Source organism: Oncorhynchus tshawytscha, unplaced genomic scaffold, assembly GCF_018296145.1.
Source record: "Oncorhynchus tshawytscha isolate Ot180627B unplaced genomic scaffold, Otsh_v2.0 Un_contig_11327_pilon_pilon, whole genome shotgun sequence".
Lineage (NCBI taxonomy): Eukaryota > Metazoa > Chordata > Actinopteri > Salmoniformes > Salmonidae > Oncorhynchus > Oncorhynchus tshawytscha.
The window spans coordinates 23,371-42,500 of NW_024608804.1; the positions used below are offsets into that span (position 1 = coordinate 23,371).

Genomic DNA, 19,130 nt, shown 5'->3' on the forward strand with positions numbered 1-19,130 from the left:
AGCCTACACACTAGACCTGGGTCTCATCAACAACAACTAGTCAGACTACACACTAGACCTGGGTCTCATCAACAACAACTAGTCAGACTACACACTAGACCTGGGTCTCATCAACAACAACTAGTCAGACTACACACTAGCCCTGGGTCTCATCAACAACTAGTTAGACTAGTCAGACTACACACTAGCCCTGGGTCTCATCAACAACAACTAGTCAGACTACACACTAGACCTGGGTCTCATCAACAACAACTAGTCAACTAGTCAGACTACACACTAGACCTGGGTCTCATCAACAACAACTAGTCAGACTACACACTAGACCTGGGTCTCATCAACAACAACTAGTCAGACTACACACTAGACCTGGGTCTCATCAACAACAACTAGTCAGACTACACACTAGACCTGGGTCTCATCAACAACTAGTCAGACTACACACTAGCCCTGGGTCTCATCAACAACAACTAGTCAGACTACACACTAGACCTGGGTCTCATCAACAACTAGTCAGACTACACACTAGCCCTGGGTCTCATCAACAACTAGTCAGACTACACACTAGACCTGGGTCTCATCAACAACAACTAGTCAGACTACACACTAGACCTGGGTCTCATCAACAACAACTAGTCAGACTACACACTAGACCTGGGTCTCATCAACAACAACTAGTCAGACTAGTCAGACTACACACTAGACCTGGGTCTCATCAACAACAACTAGTCAGACTACACACTAGACCTGGGTCTCATCAACAACAACTAGTCAGACTACACACTAGACCTGGGTCTCATCAACAACAACTAGTCAGACTACACACTAGCCCTGGGTCTCATCAACAACAACTAGTCAGACTACACACTAGACCTGGGTCTCATCAACAACTAGTCAGACTACACACTAGCCCTGGGTCTCATCAACAACTAGTCAGACTACACACTAGACCTGGGTCTCATCAACAACAACTAGTCAGACTACACACTAGACCTGGGTCTCATCAACAACAACTAGTCAGACTACACACTAGACCTGGGTCTCATCAACAACTAGTCAACTAGTCAGCCTACACACTAGACCTGGGTCTCATCAACAACAACTAGTCAGACTACACACTAGACCTGGGTCTCATCAACAACAACTAGTCAGACTACACACTAGACCTGGGTCTCATCAACAACAACTAGTCAACTAGTCAGACTACACACTAGCCCTGGGTCTCATCAACAACAACTAGTCAGACTACACACTAGACCTGGGTCTCATCAACAACTAGTCAACTAGTCAGACTACACACTAGACCTGGGTCTCATCAACAACAACTAGTCAGACTACACACTAGACCTGGGTCTCATCAACAACAACTAGTCAGACTACACACTAGACCTGGGTCTCATCAACAACAACTAGTCAGACTACACACTAGCCCTGGGTCTCATCAACAACAACTAGTCAGACTACACACTAGACCTGGGTCTCATCAACAACAAAGTCAGACTAGTCAGACACACTACCCCTGGGTCTCATCAACAACAACTAGTCAGACTACACACTAGACCTGGGTCTCATCAACAACTAGTCAACTAGTCAGCCTACACACTAGACCTGGGTCTCATCAACAACAACTAGTCAGACTACACACTAGACCTGGGTCTCATCAACAACAACTAGTCAGACTACACACTAGACCTGGGTCTCATCAACAACAACTAGTCAGACTACACACTAGCCCTGGGTCTCATCAACAACTAGTCAGACTACACACTAGACCTGGGTCTCATCAACAACAACTAGTCAGACTACACACTAGACCTGGGTCTCATCAACAACAACTAGTCAGACTACACACTAGCCCTGGGTCTCATCAACAACAACTAGTCAACTAGTCAGACTACACACTAGACCTGGGTCTCATCAACAACAACTAGTCAGACTACACACTAGCCCTGGGTCTCATCAACAACAACTAGTCAGACTACACACTAGACCTGGGTCTCATCAACAACAACTAGTCAGACTACACACTAGCCCTGGGTCTCATCAACAACAACTAGTCAACTAGTCAGACTACACACTAGACCTGGGTCTCATCAACAACAACTAGTCAACTAGTCAGACTACACACTAGCCCTGGGTCTCATCAACAACAACTAGTCAGACTACACACTAGACCTGGGTCTCATCAACAACAACTAGTCAGACTACACACTAGACCTGGGTCTCATCAACAACAACTAGTCAACTAGTCAGACTACACACTAGACCTGGGTCTCAACAACAACTAGTCAGACTACACACTAGACCTGGGTCTCATCAACAACAACTAGTCAGACTACACACTAGACCTGGGTCTCATCAACAACAACTAGTCAGACTACACACTAGACCTGGGTCTCATCAACAACAACTAGTCAACTAGTCAGACTACACACTAGCCCTGGGTCTCATCAACAACAACTAGTCAACTAGTCAGACTACACACTAGCCCTGGGTCCTGAGAAGGCTGGAGGGAGAGTAGAGAGAGTTTTCCTCACAGTTTTCCTCTTGGTACTGGCCACCAGTTTCCTGTCCGAGCGCTGGACACTCCCACTGCCAAAGTAGTCCAGGACAGAGGTGGGGGTGCGTTTGGTCTGCGGGGGCGCTGATTTAGGGGTGACGGGGGCTGGAGGAGACTTCTTCATCCCTCCTTTCCCTGTGGCGGGAGCAAGGGTGGGTTTCGGGGGGGACCCGTGGCTCTCTTTGGTCCCGGTGCGGGCCTTCCCTGGTTTGGTCACTCCATTACCCTGGGGCTTAGCCTGGGACTTCTTCAGAGACAGGAAGTTATCGCTGTCTGAATCTACAGAGAGGAGAGAGGAGAGAGAGAGAGAGAGAGAGAGAGAGAGAGAGAGAGAGAGAGAGAGAGAGAGAGAGAGAGAGAGAGAGAGAGACAGGCAGAGAGAGGGAGACAGGAGGGAAAAGAAATGGAGTCTGTCAGTATGATTCATATTCTGATACACGTTACTAGAGTCTGTCAGGATGATTCATATTCTGATACACGTTACTAGAGTCTGTCAGGATGATTCATATTCTGATACACGTTACTAGAGTCTGTCAGGATGATTCATATTCTGACACACGTTACTAGAGTCTGTCAGGATGATTCATATTCTGACACACGTTACTAGAGTCTGTCAGGATGATTCATATTCTGATACACGTTACTAGAGTCTGTCAGGATGATTCATATTCTGACACACGTTCCTAGAGTCTGTCAGGATGATTCATATTCTGATACACGTTACTAGAGTCTGTCAGGATGATTCATATTCTGATACACGTTAGAGTCTGTCAGGATGATTCATATTCTGATACACGTTAGAGTCTGTCAGGATGATTCATATTCTGATACACGTTAGAGTCTGTCAGGATGATTCATATTCTGATACACGTTACTAGAGTCTGTCAGGATGATTCATATTCTGACACACGTTCCTAGAGTCTGTCAGGATGATTCATATTCTGACACACGTTCCTAGAGTCTGTCAGGATGATTCATATTCTGATACACGTTACTAGAGTCTGTCAGGATGATTCATATTCTGATACACGTTACTAGAGTCTGTCAGGATGATTCATATTCTGATACACGTTACTAGAGTCTGTCAGGATGATTCATATTCTCCCGTTTAGTTCTGGTATTCTGCCGTTATTTCTGTGTCCCGGTATTCTCCCGTTATGGAGTCTAGTCTGTCTGTGTCCCGGTATTCTCCCGTTATGGAGTCTAGTCTGTCTGTGTCCCAGTATTCTCCCGTTATGGAGTCTAGTCTGTCTGTGTCCCGGTATTCTCCCGTTATGGAGTCTTGTCTGTCTGTGTCCCGGTATTCTCCCGTTATAGAGTCTAGTCTGTCTGTCTGTGTCCCGGTATTCTCCCGTTATAGAGTCTAGTCTGTATGTGTCCCGGTATTCTCCCGTTATAGAGTCTAGTCTGTATGTGTCCCGGTATTCTCCCGTTATTTCCGGTACGTCCCGGTATTCTCCCGTTATGGACTCTCGCCTCTCTCACCTGTCTCAGAGACGTACTGCACCGGGTCTTTCTTGGCAGGAGGAAGAGGAGCCGGAGGAAGAGGAGGGTTTGGTTTCTGGGCCTTCTGCTTCTGCTCCACTACCTCCTCCTCAGAGTCTACAGGAGGGAGGGAGGGAGAGGGAACGAGGGGAGGGGAGGGGAGAGAGGGGAGGGAGGGAGGGGAGGGGGGAGGGGAGGGAAGGGAGAGAGGGGGGGAGGGAGGGAGGGAGGGAGGGAGGGAGGGAGGGAGGAGGGGAGGGAGGGGAGGGAGGGAGGGAGGGAGGGAGGGAGGGAGGGGGGAGGGAAGGGAGAGAGGATGGGAAGGGAGGGAAGGGAGAGAGGGGGGGGAGAGAGGGGAGGGAGAGAGAGAGGGGAGGGAAGGGAGAGAGGGGAGGGAGAGAGGATGGGAAGGGAGGGAGGGGAGGGAAGGGAGAGGGAGGGAGAGAGGATGGGAAGGGAGGGAGGGAGGGAAGGGAGAGAGGGAGGGAGGATGTTTGGTGATGACAACAACAAAAATAGCCAGGTGACTAACTTAACCGTTACCTCAGTGTGGTAGACATGAGACCACAGACACAAGCAGCTGGTAAGTGGCTGGAGTGAACAACAGGACAACCCTCCTTAAGACTCGGGGAGGAAACCCTCCTTAAGACTCGGGGAGGGAAACCCTCCTTAAGACTCGGGGAGGGAAACCCTCCTTAAGACTCGGGGAGGGAAACCCTCCTTAAGACTCGGGGAGGAAAACCCTCCTTAAGACTCGGGGAGGGAAACCCTCCTTAAGACTCGGGGAGGAAAACCCCTCCTTAAGACTCGGGGAGGGAAACCCTCCTTAAGACTCGGGGAGGGAAACCCTCCTTAAGACTCGGGAGGGAAACCCTCCTTAAGACTCGGGGAGGGAAACCCTCCTTAAGGGAGAGGGGGAGGGAAACCCTCCTTAAGACTCGGGGAGGGAAACCCTCCTTAAGACTCGGGGAGGGAAACCCTCCTTAAGACTCGGGGAGGAAAACCCTCCTTAAGACTCGGGAGGGAAACCCTCCTTAAGACTCTTTCTTACAAAGAAGTAATTAGTCCCAGAAACCCCTGCAGGATGACCCCATATTCTATGATAACAGCCAGAGAAGGTGTTGTTTTCCCAGAAACCCCCTGCAGGATGACCCCCATATTCTATGATAACAGCCAGAGAAGGTGTTGTTTTTCCCAGAAACCCCCTGCAGGATGACCCCATATTCTATGATAACAGCCACAGAAGGTGTTGTTTTTCCCAGAAACCCCCTGCAGGATGACCCCCATATTCTATGATAACAGCCAGAGAAGGTGTTGTTTTTCCCAGAAACCCCTGCAGGATGACCCCATATTCTATGATAACAGCCAGAGAAGGTGTTGTTTTTCCCAGAAACCCCCTGCAGGATGACCCCCATATTCTATGATAACAGCCAGAGAAGGTGTTGTTTTTCCCAGAAACCCCCTGCAGGATGACCCCATATTCTATGATAACAGCCAGAGAAGGTGTTGTTTTTCCCAGAAACCCCTGCAGGATGACCCCCATATTCTATGATAACAGCCAGAGAAGGTGTTGTTTTTCCCAGAAACCCCTGCAGGATGACCCCATATTCTATGATAACAGCCAGAGAAGGTGTTGTTTTTCCCAGAAACCCCCTGCAGGATGACCCCATATTCTATGATAACAGCCAGAGAAGGTGTTGTTTTTCCCAGAAAACCCCCTGCAGGATGACCCCCATATTCTATGATAACAGCCAGAGAAGGTGTTGTTTTTCCCAGAAACCCCCTGCAGGATGACCCCCATATTCTATGATAACAGCCAGAGAAGGTGTTGTTTTTCCCAGAAACCCCTGCAGGATGACCCCATATTCTATGATAACAGCCAGAGAAGGTGTTGTTTTCCCAGAAACCCCCTGCAGGATGACCCCATATTCTATGATAACAGCCAGAGAAGGTGTTGTTTTCCCAGAAACCCCTGCAGGATGACCCCCATATTCTATGATAACAGCCAGAGAAGGTGTTGTTTTCCCAGAAACCCCCTGCAGGATGACCCCATATTCTATGATAACAGCCAGAGAAGGTGTTGTTTTCCCAGAAACCCCTGCAGGATGACCCCCATATTCTATGATAACAGCCAGAGAAGGTGTTGTTTTCCCAGAAACCCCTGCAGGATGACCCCATATTCTATGATAACAGCCAGAGAAGGTGTTGTTTTCCCAGAAACCCCCTGCAGGATGACCCCATATTCTATGATAACAGCCAGAGAAGGTGTTGTTTTTCCCAGAAACCCCCTGCAGGATGACCCCCATATTCTATGATAACAGCCAGAGAAGGTGTTGTTTTTCCCAGAAACCCCCTGCAGGATGACCCCATATTCTATGATAACAGCCAGAGAAGGTGTTGTTTTCCCAGAAACCCTGCAGGATGACCCCCATATTCTATGATAACAGCCAGAGAAGGTGTTGTTTTTCCCAGAAACCCCTGCAGGATGACCCCCATATTCTATGATAACAGCCAGAGAAGGTGTTGTTTTCCCAGAAACCCCCTGCAGGATGACCCCCATATTCTATGATAACAGCCAGAGAAGGTGTTGTTTTTCCCAGAAACCCCCTGCAGGATGACCCCCATATTCTATGATAACAGCCAGAGAAGGTGTTGTTTTCCCAGAAACCCCCTGCAGGATGACCCCCATATTCTATGATAACAGCCAGAGAAGGTGTTGTTTTTCCCAGAAACCCCTGCAGGATGACCCCCATATTCTATGATAACAGCCAGAGGTGTTCTGTTTTTCCCAGAAACCCCTGCAGGATGACCCCCATATTCTATGATAACAGCCAGAGAAGGTGTTCTGTTTTTCCCAGAAACCCCCTGCAGGATGACCCCATATTCTATGATAACAGCCAGAGAAGGTGTTCTGTTTTTCCCAGAAACCCCTGCAGGATGACCCCCATATTCTATGATAACAGCCAGAGAAGGTGTTGTTTTCCCAGAAACCCCTGCAGGATGACCCCCATATTCTATGACAACAGCCACAGAAGGTGTTGTTTTTCCCCAGAAGGAACGTTGGACATCAGTGCTCTCTGTACGTTTGAGTTTACAACCAAAACAGGTTCTCTAATTCTCTCCTTCTCTCTTTCTTTCTCTCAGAGGACCTGAGCCCTAGGACCATACCCCAGGACTACCTGACATGATGACTCCTTGCTGTCCCCAGTCCACCTGGCCGTGCTGCTGCTCCAGTTTCAACTGTTCTGCCTTATTATTATACGACCATGCTGGTCATTTATGAACATTTGAACATCTTGGCCATGTTCTGTTATAATCTCCACCCGGCACAGCCAGAAGAGGACTGGCCACCCCACATAGCCTGGTTCCTCTCTAGGTTTCTTCCTAGGTTTTGGCCTTTCTAGGGAGTTTTTCCTAGCCACCGTGCTTCTACACCTGCATTGCTTGCTGTTTGGGGTTTTAGGCTGGGTTTCTGTACAGCACTTTGAGATATCAGCTGATGTACGAAGGGCTATATAAATAGATTTGATTGATTACATCCCTTCTCTTCCCTCTCTTCTCCGAGGACCCATCCCATTTCTTCCCCGAGGACCCATCCCATTTCTTCCCGAGGCTATATAAATACATTAGATTTGGCTAGCAGCCACCCTGCATACCACTGCTGGCTTGCTTCTGAAGCTAAGCAGGGTTGGTCCTTCAGTCCTTGGATGGGAGACTAGATGCTGCTGGAAGTGGTGTTGGAGGGCCAGTAGGAGGCACTCGTTCCTCTGGTCTAAAAAAAATATCCCAATGCCCCAGGGCAGTGATTGGGGACACTGCCCTGTGTAGGGGACGTTAAACGGGTGTCCTGACTCTCTGAGGTCATTAAAGATCCCATGGCACTTGTTAACCCCTGTGTTCTGGCTAAATTCCCAATCTGACCCTCAAACCATCACGGTCACCTAATAATCCCCAGTTTACAATTGGCTCATTCATCCCCCTCCTCTCCCCTGTAACTATCCCCAGGTCGTTGCTGCAAATGAGAATGTGTTCTCAGTCAACTTACCTGGTAAAATAACGGTTAAAAAAAAATAAAAAAAATATGGAAGAGTAGAAACGCTGGTCGATTAAAGTCTGACTTTATCCAACAGTTCTACAGAGACATATTTATACATGTTGAGCATGACAAGTCATTGTGGTCTACCACTTTGTCTGTCTGACCCCCAGCCTCTCTGACCCCCAGCCCCTCTGACCTACGACCTTGTGTTAGGCTGGGATTCACCCTCAACCATTGATGTGTCGGCTCCATTGGAAACAACCATTAAATGGCCCATTCTAAAAACACAGGGCCAGCAATACCTCCACTGTCAGAGGTTCAGTCATCATTATTACCTGACTCAATGACCATTAAATGGCCCACAGAGGGGCAGTCATCATTATTACCTGACTCAATGACCATTAAATGGCCCATTTTAAAAACACAGGGCCAGCAATACCTCCACTGTCAGAGGGACAGTCATCATTATTACCTGACTCAATGACCATTAAATGGCCCACAGAGGGGCAGTTCATTATTAATGACCATTAAATGGCCCAGTCATTTAAAAACACAGGACCCAAATGGCCTCCAGAGAGGGACAGTCATCATTATTACCTGACTCAATGACCATTAAATGGCCCACAGAGGGACAGTCATCATTATTACCTGACTCAATGACCATTAAATGGCCCACAGAGGGCAGTCATCATTGACTTGACCATTAAATGGCCCACAGAGGGACAGTCATCATTATTACCTGACTAAATGACCATTAAAATGGCCCATTCTAAAAACACAGGGCCAGCAATACCTCCACTGTCAGAGGGACAGTCATCATTATTACCTGACTCAATGACCATTAAATGGCCCACAGAGGGACAGTCATCATTATTACCTGACTCAATGACCATTAAATGGCCCACAGAGGGACAGTCATCATTATTACCTGACTCAATGACCATTAAATGGCCCACAGAGGGACAGTCATCATTATTACCTGACTCAATGACCATTAAATGGCCCACAGAGGGCAGTCATCATTATTACCTGACTCAATGACCATTAAATGGCCCACAGAGGGACAGTCATCATTATTACCTGACTCAATGACCATTAAATGGCCCACAGAGGGACAGTCATCATTATTACCTGACTCAATGACCATTAAATGGCCCACAGAGGGACAGTCATCATTATTACCTGACTCAATGACCATTAAATGGCCCACAGAGGGCAGTCATCATTATTACCTGACTCAATGACCATTAAATGGCCCACAGAGGGACAGTCATCATTATTACCTGACTCAATGACCATTAAATGGCCCACAGAGGGGCAGTCATCATTATTACCTGACTCAATGACCATTAAATGGCCCAAAGAGGAACAGTCATCATTATTACCTGACTCAATGACCATTAAATGGCCCACAGAGGGACAGTCATCATTATTACCTGACTCAATGACCATTAAATGGCCCACAGAGGGCAGTCATCATTATTACCTGACTCAATGACCATTAAATGGCCCACAGAGGGGCAGTCATCATTATTACCTGACTCAATGACCATTAAATGGCCCACAGAGGGACAGTCATCATTATTACCTGACTCAATGACCATTAAATGGCCCACAGAGGGGCAGTCATCATTATTACCTGACTCAATGACCATTAAATGGCCCACAGAGGGGCAGTCATCATTATTACCTGACTCAATGACAGCACGCCTCTTTCTCTTTTTATCATTGTCCTTCTTCTTCTTCTTCTCCACCTTGGGGCTGGTGATCTGGAACACATCATCATCATCCTCACCACCATCATTATCATCATCATCCTCACCATGATCATCATCTTCCTCACCACCATCATTATCATCATCACCACCATCATCTTCCTCACCACCATCACCACCATCTTCCTCCTCACCACTATCATTATCATCCTCACCACCATCCTCACCATCATCTTCCTCACCACCATCATCATCATCACCACCACCATCTTCCTCCTCACCACTATCATTGTCATCCTCACCACCATCATTATCATCATCATCCTGTTCACCACCATCATCATCCTCACCACCATCATTATCATCATCCTGTTCACCACCATGGTCATTATAATCATAGTCATTGTAGTCATGAGCTTAGCAGTGCGGTTGGGGTTAAGAAATTGTAGAAATAGGTGGGATTTAGCACTTGTGGCTATAGAAGCTAGCGCCGACCAGTTCACCGACTAGAGACTCTGGTTTATATTAATACCTTGGTGGTCGACCAGTTCACTGACTAGAGACTCTGGTTTATATAAATACCTTGGTGGTCGACCAGTTCACTGACTAGAGACTCTGGTTTATATAAATACCTTGGTGGTCGACCAGTTCACCGACTAGAGACTCTGGTTTATATTAATACCTTGGTGGTCGACCAGTTCACCGACTAGAGACTCTGGTTTATAATAATTAATACCTTGGTGGTCGACCAGTTCACTGACTAGAGACTCTGGTTTATAATAATTAATACCTTGGTGTTCGACCAGTTCACCGACTAGAGACTCTGGTTTATAATAATAAATACCTTGGTGGTCAACCAGTTCACCGACTAGAGACTCTGGTTTATAATAATAAATACCTTGGTGGTCGACCAGTTCACTGACTAGAGACTCTGGTTTATATTAATTAATACCTTGGTGGTCGACCAGTTCACCGACTAGAGACTCTGGTTTATATTAATACCTTGGTGGTCGACCAGTTCATCGACTAGAGACTCTGGTTTATATTAATACCTTGGTGGTCGACCAGTTCACTGACTAGAGACTCTGGTTTATATTAATACCTTGGTGGTCGACCACCAGTTCACCGACTAGAGACTCTGGTTTATATTAATACCTTGGTGGTGACCAGTTCACTGACTAGAGACTCTGGTTTATATTAATACCTTGGTGGTCGACCAGTTCACTGACTAGAGACTCTGGTTTATATTAATACCTTGGTGGTCGACCAGTTCACTGACTAGAGACTCTGGTTTATATTAATACCTTGGTGGTCGACCAGTTCACTGACTAGAGACTCTGGTTTATATTAATACCTTGGTGGTCGACCAGTTCACTGACTAGAGACTCTGGTTTATATTAATACCTTGGTGGTCGACCAGTTCACTGACTAGAGACTCTGGTTTATATTAATATTAATACTAGAGACTTGGTTTATATTAATACCTTGGTGGTCGACCAGTTCACTGACTAGAGACTCTGGTTTATATTAATACCTTGGTGGTCGACCAGTTCACTGACTAGAGACTCTGGTTTATATTAATAATACCTTGGTGGTCGACCAGTTCACTGACTAGAGACTCTGGTTTATATTAATACCTTGGTGGTCGACCAGTTCACTGACTAGAGACTCTGGTTTATATTAATACCTTGGTGGTCGACCAGTTCACCGACTAGAGACTCTGGTTTATATTAATACCTTGGTGGTCGACCAGTTCACCGACTAGAGACTCTGGTTTTATTAATACCTTGGTGGTCGACCAGTTCACTGACTAGAGACTCTGGTTTATATTAATACCTTGGTGGTCGACCAGTTCACCGACTAGAGACTCTGGTTTATATTAATACCTTGGTGGTCGACCAGTTCACCGACTAGAAGAGACTCTGGTTTATATTAATACCTTGGTGGTCGACCAGTTCACCGACTAGAAGAGACTCTGGTTTATATTAATACCTTGGTGGTCGACCAGTTCACTGACTAGAGACTCTGGTTTATATTAATACCTTGGTGGTCGACCAGTTCACTGACTAGAGACTCTGGTTTATATTAATACCTTGGTGGTAGGTTTCTTCTTCTTCGTGGGTTCCTTCTCTGTGTTGAGGGTTCCATCCCGAGATGGTTTCTGTGCTGCGGGTTTGCTTGATACAAAGAACCGCCTGATGTCCTAAGAATGGAAGGGGGGGGAGAGGAGAGAGTAAATGAGTCCACTGAGCCTAATTGACACCTTATTCCCTATATAATGCACTACAGGGCTCTGGTTAAAAGTAAATAGTGCACACTGTATAGGAATATGGTGTAATTTGGGATTTATCCTTGACGTTAATTTGATGTGAAGACATGCATTGCTAAGTTACACATGAGCGATATGTGGCGTGGCCAGATACAGTATCTAGCTCTGGTACAATCACATACTTTATATTTAAACTTTATTTAACTCGGCAAGTCAGTTAATGACGGCCTACCCCGGACTACGGTGGGCAAAAACTGCGCGACCCTATGGGACTCCCAATCACGGCCGGGGATGTGATGCGGCCTGGATTCGAACCAGGGACTGCAGTTGCCTAAGAGAGCTGCGCCATTCGGGAGCCCAATTTAGCTGCATGAGTTGCTGTAGTTCTAGTACCATCGCCTATTTATCTTTATGATCTGCCCATGTAAAAATGCCACTTGATGCCATAATTTTGTTGTCAGTATTGACAAGACGACTGTCGCTTTCATGTTTGCCATGTAAGCAACTGACGTGCAAAGATAGTCCGCTTCATGCATTGTTTTCAATTAGCATGATAGCTAGTGAGTTAGCTAGAAATCCTACTAAAACAACCCAATAGGGCAACTACAGGTTGGGATCTAGTTGGCTTAACTAGCTTATTCGGTACATTCGTAATAGCTCGTGCGTCCTCCAAAACAGTAACATGCGTCCTAACGTTAGCTGACATATGCATTCCTATGCAATACTGAATCACTAGTGTTGCTGTTGTCAGGGAATGAGTTGTTGATTTGGACGCCGTGACTTACCATAATCCACAGCAAAAATAAATGAGTTTTTCTTATTGATCGTGATGAGACTAGTTTAGACCAGCAGCTCCTTTAAAAAATAAAAAAAAAATCCTCCTTGGCGCGAAGTGTGATCAGAGCGGAAGAGGAAGAGGGAGAGGAAGACCCATGTCGGGGGGAAAACGTGTCTCCCTCCAGCAGGTGGCGTTTTTGGTCGTTTTTTGTGTGGACGTCAATAAAAGAGTGTCGAATTTAATCAACAACAACTAAATAAATGGTTAATTTGCTACGTGACGTTTATTTATTTTATATAATGTACGTTTCGTAATGCTTTAAGTTGTTACGAGTGTACCGGTATAAGTAGGACACGTTTACATCCCGGCAACTTTGAGAATAAACACTTTATATAACGGAGATGTTTATTTAATGTATCTGAGACACTCTGATAGTGTGTTTTATATTGACCCAGAGGATACGGGACCCTGATTTAACGTTCATTGTTCACGTGTTTATCTTTCACGGAAGATGTTTTATCCGTAAAATGAAGAGAACAAACCCTTGCTTCACATTCTCCCTTAAATAATTTAAATATTATTTAGAAATTATCAGAAAATGTAAAAACAAAATAGCAATCCGCACCGTAAAAGTATTTAACAAATTGAAAATGATTCTTGATATGTTAGGTTTATGTACTCTTGTTTGAATATTTCTGTTTTTTTGTATTTGTTGTGTTCATAATAATTAATACATATATATATATATATATATATTTAAATCGTATATCTCCACATTGAAAACAGGCGGTTTCGTGTATTCATTAGGCCGATTCTGTTGCATAAAGTTGTTAAACGGAAGCAAATGGAACGAAACGGGGAGGATCCCACCCTGCATTTGTCCAATAGAAAACTCTCGTTCTGATCTGCCTGCTTCCGTTTGGTTCTTTAAAGGGAAAACGGTGCAAATCAAATATGATTGGTCACATACACATATTTATCAGATGTTATTGCGGGTACAGACCCCTTTTGACGCAGGTACAAAGCTGTGTGTTCTTAAGATAATTTTTTCTCCAAAATATTTTTCGATTTTTTAAAATTTAGGACCGTGACGTCCAGAGATATCCTATTACCCAGAAACACACACGTACCTACCAGCCCCTGTTCTAAGGTAACACTGAGACTTGAACACTGATGGGATCCTACATGACGTACCTACCAGTCCCTGTTCTAAGGTAACACTGATGGGATCCTACATGGCGTACCTACCAGTCCCTGTTCTGAGGTAACATGACGTACCTACCAGTCCCTGTTCTGAGGTAACACTCATGGGATCCTACCAGTCCCTGTTCTGAGGTAACACTCATGGGATCCTACCAGTCCCTGTTCTAAGGTAACATGACGTACCTACCAGTCCCTGTTCTGAGGTAACACTCACCTACCAGTCCCTGTTCTGAGGTAACACTGATGGGATCCTACCAGTCCCTGTTCTAAGGTAACATGACATACCTACCAGTCCCTGTTCTGAGGTAACACTGATGGGATCCTACCAGTCCCTGTTCTGAGGTAACACTGATGGGATCCTACCAGTCCCTGTTCTAAGGTAACATGACGTACCTACCAGTCCCTGTTCTGAGGTAACACTGATGGATCCTACATGACGTACCTACCAGTCCCTGTTCTGAGGTAACATGACGTACCTACCAGTCCCTGTTCTGAGGTAACACTGATGGGATCCTCCTCCATGACGTACCTACCAGTCCCTGTTCTGAGGTAACACTGATGGGATCCTACCAGTCCCTGTTCTGAGGTAACACTGATGGGATCCTCCATGACGTACCTACCAGTCCCTGTTCTGAGGTAACATGACGTACCTACCAGTCCCTGTTCTGAGGTAACATGACGTACCTACCAGTCCCTGTTCTGAGGTAACATGACGTACCTACCAGTCCCTGTTCTGAGGTAACATGACGTACCTACTAGTCCCTGTTCTGAGGTAACATGACGTACCTACCAGTCCCTGTTCTGAGGTAACATGACGTACCTACCAGTCCCTGCTCTGAGGTAACAACGTACCTACCAGTCCCTGTTCTAAAGGCCAAAAAGGTAACATGACGTACCTACCAGTCCCTGTTCTGAGGTAACACTGATGGGATCCTACATGACGTACCTACCAGTCCCTGTTTTAACATGACGTACCTACCAGTCCCTGTTCTGAGGTAACATTTACCTACCAGTCCCTGTTCTAAGGTAACATGACGTACCTACCAGTCCCTGTTCTGAGGTAACACTGATGGGATCCTACCAGTCCCTGTTCTGAGGTAACACTGATGGATCCTCCATGACGTAACCAGTCCCTGTTCTGAGGTAACATGACGTTACCAGTCCCTGTTCTGAGGTAACACTGATGGGATCCTCCTCCATGACGTACCTACCAGTCCCTGTTCTGAGGTAACACTGATGGGATCCTACCAGTCCCTGTTCTGAGGTAACACTGATGGGATCCTCCTCCATGACGTACCTACCAGTCCCTGTTCTGAGGTAACATGACGTACCTACCAGTCCCTGTTCTGAGGTTCCCAAACGTACCTACCAGTCCCTGTTCTGAGGTAACATGACGTACCTACCAGTCCCTGCTCTGAGGTAACATGACGTACCTACCAGTCCCTGCTCTGAGGTAACATGACGTACCTACCAGTCCCTGTTCTAAGGTAACATGACGTACCTACCAGTCCCTGTTCTGAGGTAACACTGATGGGATCCTACCAGTCCCTGTTCTGAGGTAACACTGATGGGATCCTCCATGACGTACCTTGTATTGTTTTCACAGGATTCTTCTTACTTTTTCTTGTCAGTTTTCAAACACTTTGCAGATCTTTCCGACAGACACACGACTAATATCCAAACACTATCTAACATTGCAGCCCTCTGAACAGACCCATTTTTATACAGCTTCAGACTTTAGTTCCTGTAATATCCTGAGCTTTTCTCACATCTCCTAGATAAAGAGGGCAGACAACCTTAATAGTAAAAAAATATAAAATGTCTGTTGTGTTATTCAATGTATTTCTATGGGCTACAGTAGTAAAGGCCAAAATCAATGTCTCAAATGAAGGGGTTCCCAAAATAAGATATTTGAGTAGTTAAATGATCCTTGGTATGATTTTTTAAAAACAAATTGCACATTATTTTAGAACACCCCCCCCCCACAAAAAAGTCTTAAAAGACTCCATATTAATTTTTATCAGGACAGTTATTTTATTTTACCAGTTAAGAACCAATTCAAGGGTTATTATCAAAGTGGAAACCGATAACTAACTTGACTGTTGTAATAGACAGGGCTGCAGTTGTCGCTAAAACTCTGATCTGGGGTCAGTTATCTCTCACACTAACGGTTAAGATGAGGGGAAGCTGGTCCTAGAAGAGTACCCAGGGTAAACCCCCCAGAGCATTCGATTGGTCTGATATTACCTGTTAGAATGCACTATAACATGTCAGCCAATAGGAACCAGAGACGGGATTTGTGGGTGTGTAACAATAGAATTCTAAATTCAGTCTTTCATGCTGCATTCACAACCAAGTGGGATGTTGGAATTTACCAGTTTGTGAAGGCATAAAGAACAGCTGGATGCCTTCACCTGATTTGAACTCATGAGAAACTCCGGATTGGCTAAGATGAACAAACAGTGGGAAATCCATCTGCTTTGTAAACAAAGTGCAATTTAATTTGCCCAAAAAAAAAAGTCAGGTTAGTTATTTTCTTCAGTAGGTGAGGTCAGTTGGGTCACCATGTGGGAGAATTGAGCGCTCAGGTCTTTATGGTAGCTTCCCCCACTAGTAGATTACCAGTTGGGAGGGCCCTTCTAGTGGATTTCTCCCAGTCGTAATATGGTAAATTCCCACATGGTTATGAACTAAGCATAAGTAATTTAATGAGATCTGTTTGGTGCGACGCCCAAAATGGGTTGGCTAACAGGAAGAAGAGGAATGACCAGCTTGTTTTAAACTACATGAACCAGCCAATAGGAACCACAAACACAGGATGTGGGGTGTCATTGAAAAAAAGGGAGGGATTTTATTGGTCAATAGTGAGTTCCAGAGATGCATCTGATTCAGTTATTCGTCCGTCTGTTTCCGCCACAGTGGTCTCTTCTCACTGACGTAGATCCCATCCAGGAACTTCCTGATGTCCTTCTTGACCGTGGTGACTTGTTGGATCAGAGTGGCTGGAGGAGAGAACACAAGAGGAAGGAGAGAGAGAACACAAGGGGAAGGAGAGAGAGAGAGAACACAAGGGGAAGGAGAGAGAGAGAGAACACAAGGGGAAGGAGAGAGAACACAAGGGGAAGGAGAGAGAGAACACAAGGGGAAGGAGAGAGAGAGGGGAAGAGAACACAAGGGGAAGGGGAAGAGAGAGAGAACACAAGGGGAAGGAGAGAGAGAGAGAACACAAGGGGAAGGGAGAGAGAGAACACAAGGGGAAGGAGAGAGAGAACACAAGGGGAAGGGAGAGAGAGAGAACACAAGGGGAAGGGAGAGAGAGAGAACACAAGGGGAAGGAGAGAGAGAGAACACAAGGGGAAGGAGAGAGAGAGAACACAAGGGGAAGAACACAAGGGGAAGAGAGAGAACACAAGGGGAAGGAGAGAGAGAGAACACAAGGGGAAGGAGAGAGAGAGAACACAAGGGGAAGAGAGAGAGAGAACACAAGGGGAAGGAGAGAGAGAGAACACAAGGGGAAGGAGAGAGAGAGAACACAAGGGGAAGGAGAGAGAGAACACAAGGGGAAGAGAGAGAGAGAACACAAGGGGAAGGAGAGAGAGAGAACACAAGGGGAAGGAGAGAGAGAGAACAAGGGGAAGGAGAGAGAGAGAACAAGGGGAAGGAGAGAGAGAACACAAGGGGAAGGAGAGAGAGAGAACAAGGGGAAGGAGAGAGAGAGAACACAAGGGGAAGGAGAGAGAGAACACAAGGGGAAGGAGAGAGAGAACACAAGGGGAAGGAGAGAGAGAGAACAAGGGGAAGGAGAGAGAGAACACAAGGGGAAGGAGAGAGAGAAACAAGGGGAAGGAGAGAGAGAGAACAAGGGGAAGGAGAGAGAGAAACAAGGGGAAGGAGAGAGAGAGAACAAGGGGAAGGAGAGAGAGAGAACAAGGGGAAGGAGAGAGAGAGAACAAGGGGAAGGAGAGAGAGAGAACAAGGGGAAGGAGAGAGAGAAACAAGGGGAAGGAGAGAGAGAGAACAACTGTTAAGAGTAATAAAACAAAATGGGGCACGAGGCATTTAGGGCTGTTTCAGTTCAAACTTCAGGTCTCTAATAAGCCCCAGGTTACAGGCGTATCACTTCTCTAACGTTGGTTAAAGAACCTGTTAAGGATAGGGCTGACTACTGCCCCCTTCAGGTCTCTAATAAGCCCCAGGTTACAGGCGATCACTTCTCTAACGTTGGTTAAAGCCTGTTAAGGATAGGGCTGACTACTGCCCCCTTCAGGTCTCTAATAAGCCCCAGGTTACAGGCGAGAGAGAGAACTTCTGTTAACGTTAGTTAAAGCCTGTTAAGGCATAGGGCTGACTACTTCAGTTCCTTCAGGTCTCTAATAAGCCCCCCAGGTTACAGGCGTATCACTTCTCTAACGTTGGTTAAAGCCTTGCATGTCAGAAAGAAGATTACAGCATAAAAAAGTTTTTTCAAAGTGCAGCATTAAAACATGCATTGACTGACATGGTGTGGACATCGACAGACAGACTCTGGGAAATTCTAACCTCTAATCCTCTTTCTGGACGACCGTTCCCTTCTCAGACACGTAGATTCCGTCCAGGAACTTCCTGATATCCTTGTTTTTGACCGTGGTGGCTTGCTGGATGAGAGCGGCTGGAAAAGAGAGAGAGGAGAGAGAGGCTGGGGTGGTGAGCAGGGTACGACAGCTTGGAGGGTCACACAGGGGTCACCGAGGTCAATATACACGCAACTAGTTAGGACTTAGAGCTAGGAGAGGGGAGGGAAGGGAGAGAGGGGAGGGAGAGAAGGAAGGGAGAGAGGGGGGGAAGGGAGAGAGGGGAAGGGAGAGAGGGGGGAGGGGGGGGAGAGGGGAGAGAGGGGAGGGAAGGGAGGATTTTTCTTTTAAGGGAGGGAGAGGGGAGGGAAGGGAGAGAGGGGAGGGGGGAAGGGAGAGAGGGGAGGGAAGGGAGGGAGAGAGGGGGGGAGGGAAGGGAGGGAGAGAGGGGAGGGAAGGGAGGAGAGAGGGGAGGGAAGGGAGGGAGAGAGGGGAGGGAAGGGAGGGGAGGGGAGGGGGGAGGGAGGGAGGGAGAGA

At 46.4% G+C, this 19,130-nt stretch overlaps 2 protein-coding genes across 2 annotated transcripts in view; both read right to left on the reverse strand.

Moving 5' to 3' along the window:
* The window catches only part of LOC112237891 (replication factor C (activator 1) 1), a 34,184-nt gene extending 21,157 nt beyond the window's left edge, over positions 1–13,027 (reverse strand). The window contains 5 exon segments of the mRNA XM_042313704.1: positions 2,535–2,836; positions 4,043–4,159; positions 9,769–9,847; positions 11,886–11,996; positions 12,848–13,027. Of these exon segments, the coding sequence (XP_042169638.1) occupies positions 2,535–2,836; positions 4,043–4,159; positions 9,769–9,847; positions 11,886–11,996; positions 12,848–12,850 (612 nt within the window). The 5' untranslated portion in view covers positions 12,851–13,027.
* Positions 13,028–16,864: 3,837 nt separating this feature from the next.
* Positions 16,865–19,130, reverse strand: part of rpl9 (ribosomal protein L9) — a 13,187-nt gene continuing 10,921 nt past the window's right edge. The window contains exons 7-8 of the mRNA XM_042313702.1: positions 18,583–18,691; positions 16,865–17,045 (exon numbers count right to left, since the gene is read on the reverse strand). Of these exons, the coding sequence (XP_042169636.1) occupies positions 18,585–18,691 (107 nt within the window). The 3' untranslated portion in view covers positions 16,865–17,045; positions 18,583–18,584. The remainder of the gene's footprint in view (positions 17,046–18,582; positions 18,692–19,130) is intronic.